The following is a 1,952-nucleotide window of genomic DNA, read 5'->3' as shown; positions in this document are numbered from 1 at the left end:
CACCATCGATGTGTTTGAGTTGGGAATGCACTTATTGCCGTCCTCCGTTACCCAAAAATCAACTTCATAAGGCTAATCTGCTGAGCTTCGTAGGTATGTCTTCATTCACAACGCTCTGTGTGGTAGACAGCGAAAAGATAGGCGTCTCAGACGAATTTTCATCAATGGTGCCTCACTGTCATATTCAAATGATCTATTTCAAAATTTCTCTGCCTGTTTACAGGATGTATGCTGCTTTGTTCTTGATGACCAAATATCTTCATTAAGGACTATGTTTGGTCAAAAGTAGACAGTTAATGTGAAACCTGAACATATCCTTCCATACTGGTTAAACTTTTTTACGGGGAAAACATATGCTTATAAGGGTAGAAAGCAAACTGAGGCCGAGTGACCCTAAAACGCCATGGAATGTGCACTCATTGTAGAGGAGCATTTGACAACCGATACCTGTCTTTTCTCGTTTTTTCGGGTTTTCTAACCGTTTCTCCAGGCATTCGTAGTTTTTGCAAACTGTACGACTATATTTCCTTCAAGTCAACTCCAAGGATGAGGAAGAAGCCACCGGAACATCAAGTGGACTTTAATTTCGTTTGTCGAACATGTTATATTAGACAAGCGAATTCTTAGCTGATCGTTTTTTTAGACAGACTTACTTTACTGAGCGAATTGCTTGTTCAGCGGATCAGTTTACTTTGTAAACAAGACTCGTCAAATGATGCCTGACCATGGTTGTCAAGACGGTCAGTTGCTGTCACGACCAAGGCTAAACCTCTAGCAAGTTGTCGAAAAAGTTACGCAGCAACTACATTTCTGACCTAGCCTGATTTACAACTGCGTGGGAGGGGGCACCTCCTGGCCTGATGGCAACCTTGCTGTTCCATTGTGAGTCACCATGTTATCGTGGAACCCTGGTCTTAGCAGCTCGACTTCGGTGAGACTCCCTCGGTATCGTAAATATGACGCAGTGTGCAAAATACACTGATTTGCACATCAGTTTGGTTTTCACGGGAGCCTCAANCGTTCGTCCTGCATCGGTTTTTCAAGCAACATCTGCGCGTTATCCGGCGCCGACATCCTCAGGCATCATGAAATCAACATTCAAGCCTTGACGCCCAGTCTATCGTGCCGCCCTCAGTGTCCGAACTCTGAGGTAAGCGGATAAACAGGTTGCTCTTGCTCTCGCACTGGACTCGCCTGGCATTAATGTGCCGTGTCTCAGAAACAAGAATTGAAGATGCAAGCACAGTGGTTGAGCTAACCGCCCCATCACTCTCCAGTAGCTTCAAGCTACACACCTCTGGTGATCCAGAGGCTGCTGTGGCAGGATGTACAGAGTTTGGTATCGTCCCGAGTCGTCGGACGGAAGTATCCTTGCTTACTCGATAACCGTTGATAGTCGCCTGTATGCGGTTGGTCTGGCAACGTCTGTGGAGTCTCACAAAGGGAAAGTTGGTCGATGTCATTTTGTCGTGTCTGCGCTGTGGCAGGATGTACAGAGTTTGGTATCGTCCCGAGTCGTCGGACGGAAGTATCCTTGCTTACTCGATAACCGTTGATAGTCGCCTGTATGCGGTTGGTCTGGCAACGTCTGTGGAGTCTCACAAAGGGGATGTTGGCCGATGTCATTTTGTCGTGTCTGCTTACGTCCCAACCGATTGTGGCTCTGACAACATCAGAGTCAAGTTTTATGCCGCACAGAATACCCAGTCGCAGCAAGCTAAAAGTTCAGATATTGTTGTGGCTGCAGGAGGTCTGAATGCCCAAATGAACAGGCTTAGCGTATCTGAGATTCAGGTGGTCGACATGGACTGACGTACGGACAATGGTTGACGGTTGCTTCAACTGCGTGCTCACCACAGACTGTTTTTATGCAGTCATAGCTTCTGAAATAGCCACGTGTCCTCCAATGACGTACCATCCCTGAACTCAAATTAGTCGCTATCATGTTTCCG

The 1,952-nt window shown here is 46.6% G+C and overlaps 1 protein-coding gene across 1 annotated transcript in view; it reads left to right on the top strand.

Moving 5' to 3' along the window:
* Positions 1–1,106, top strand: part of T265_13173 (hypothetical protein) — a gene marked incomplete at both ends in the record, with an annotated part of 9,732 nt that extends 8,626 nt beyond the window's left edge. Inside the window, one exon of the mRNA XM_009167594.1 lies at positions 966–1,106. Within this exon, the coding sequence (XP_009165858.1) occupies positions 966–1,106 (141 nt within the window). The remainder of the gene's footprint in view (positions 1–965) is intronic.
* Positions 1,107–1,952: the final 846 nt, after the last annotated feature.

This window comes from Opisthorchis viverrini (assembly GCF_000715545.1).
Source record: "Opisthorchis viverrini unplaced genomic scaffold opera_v5_43, whole genome shotgun sequence".
NCBI classification, from domain to species: domain Eukaryota; kingdom Metazoa; phylum Platyhelminthes; class Trematoda; order Opisthorchiida; family Opisthorchiidae; genus Opisthorchis; species Opisthorchis viverrini.
This window is presented reverse-complemented; position numbering and strand designations above follow the sequence as displayed.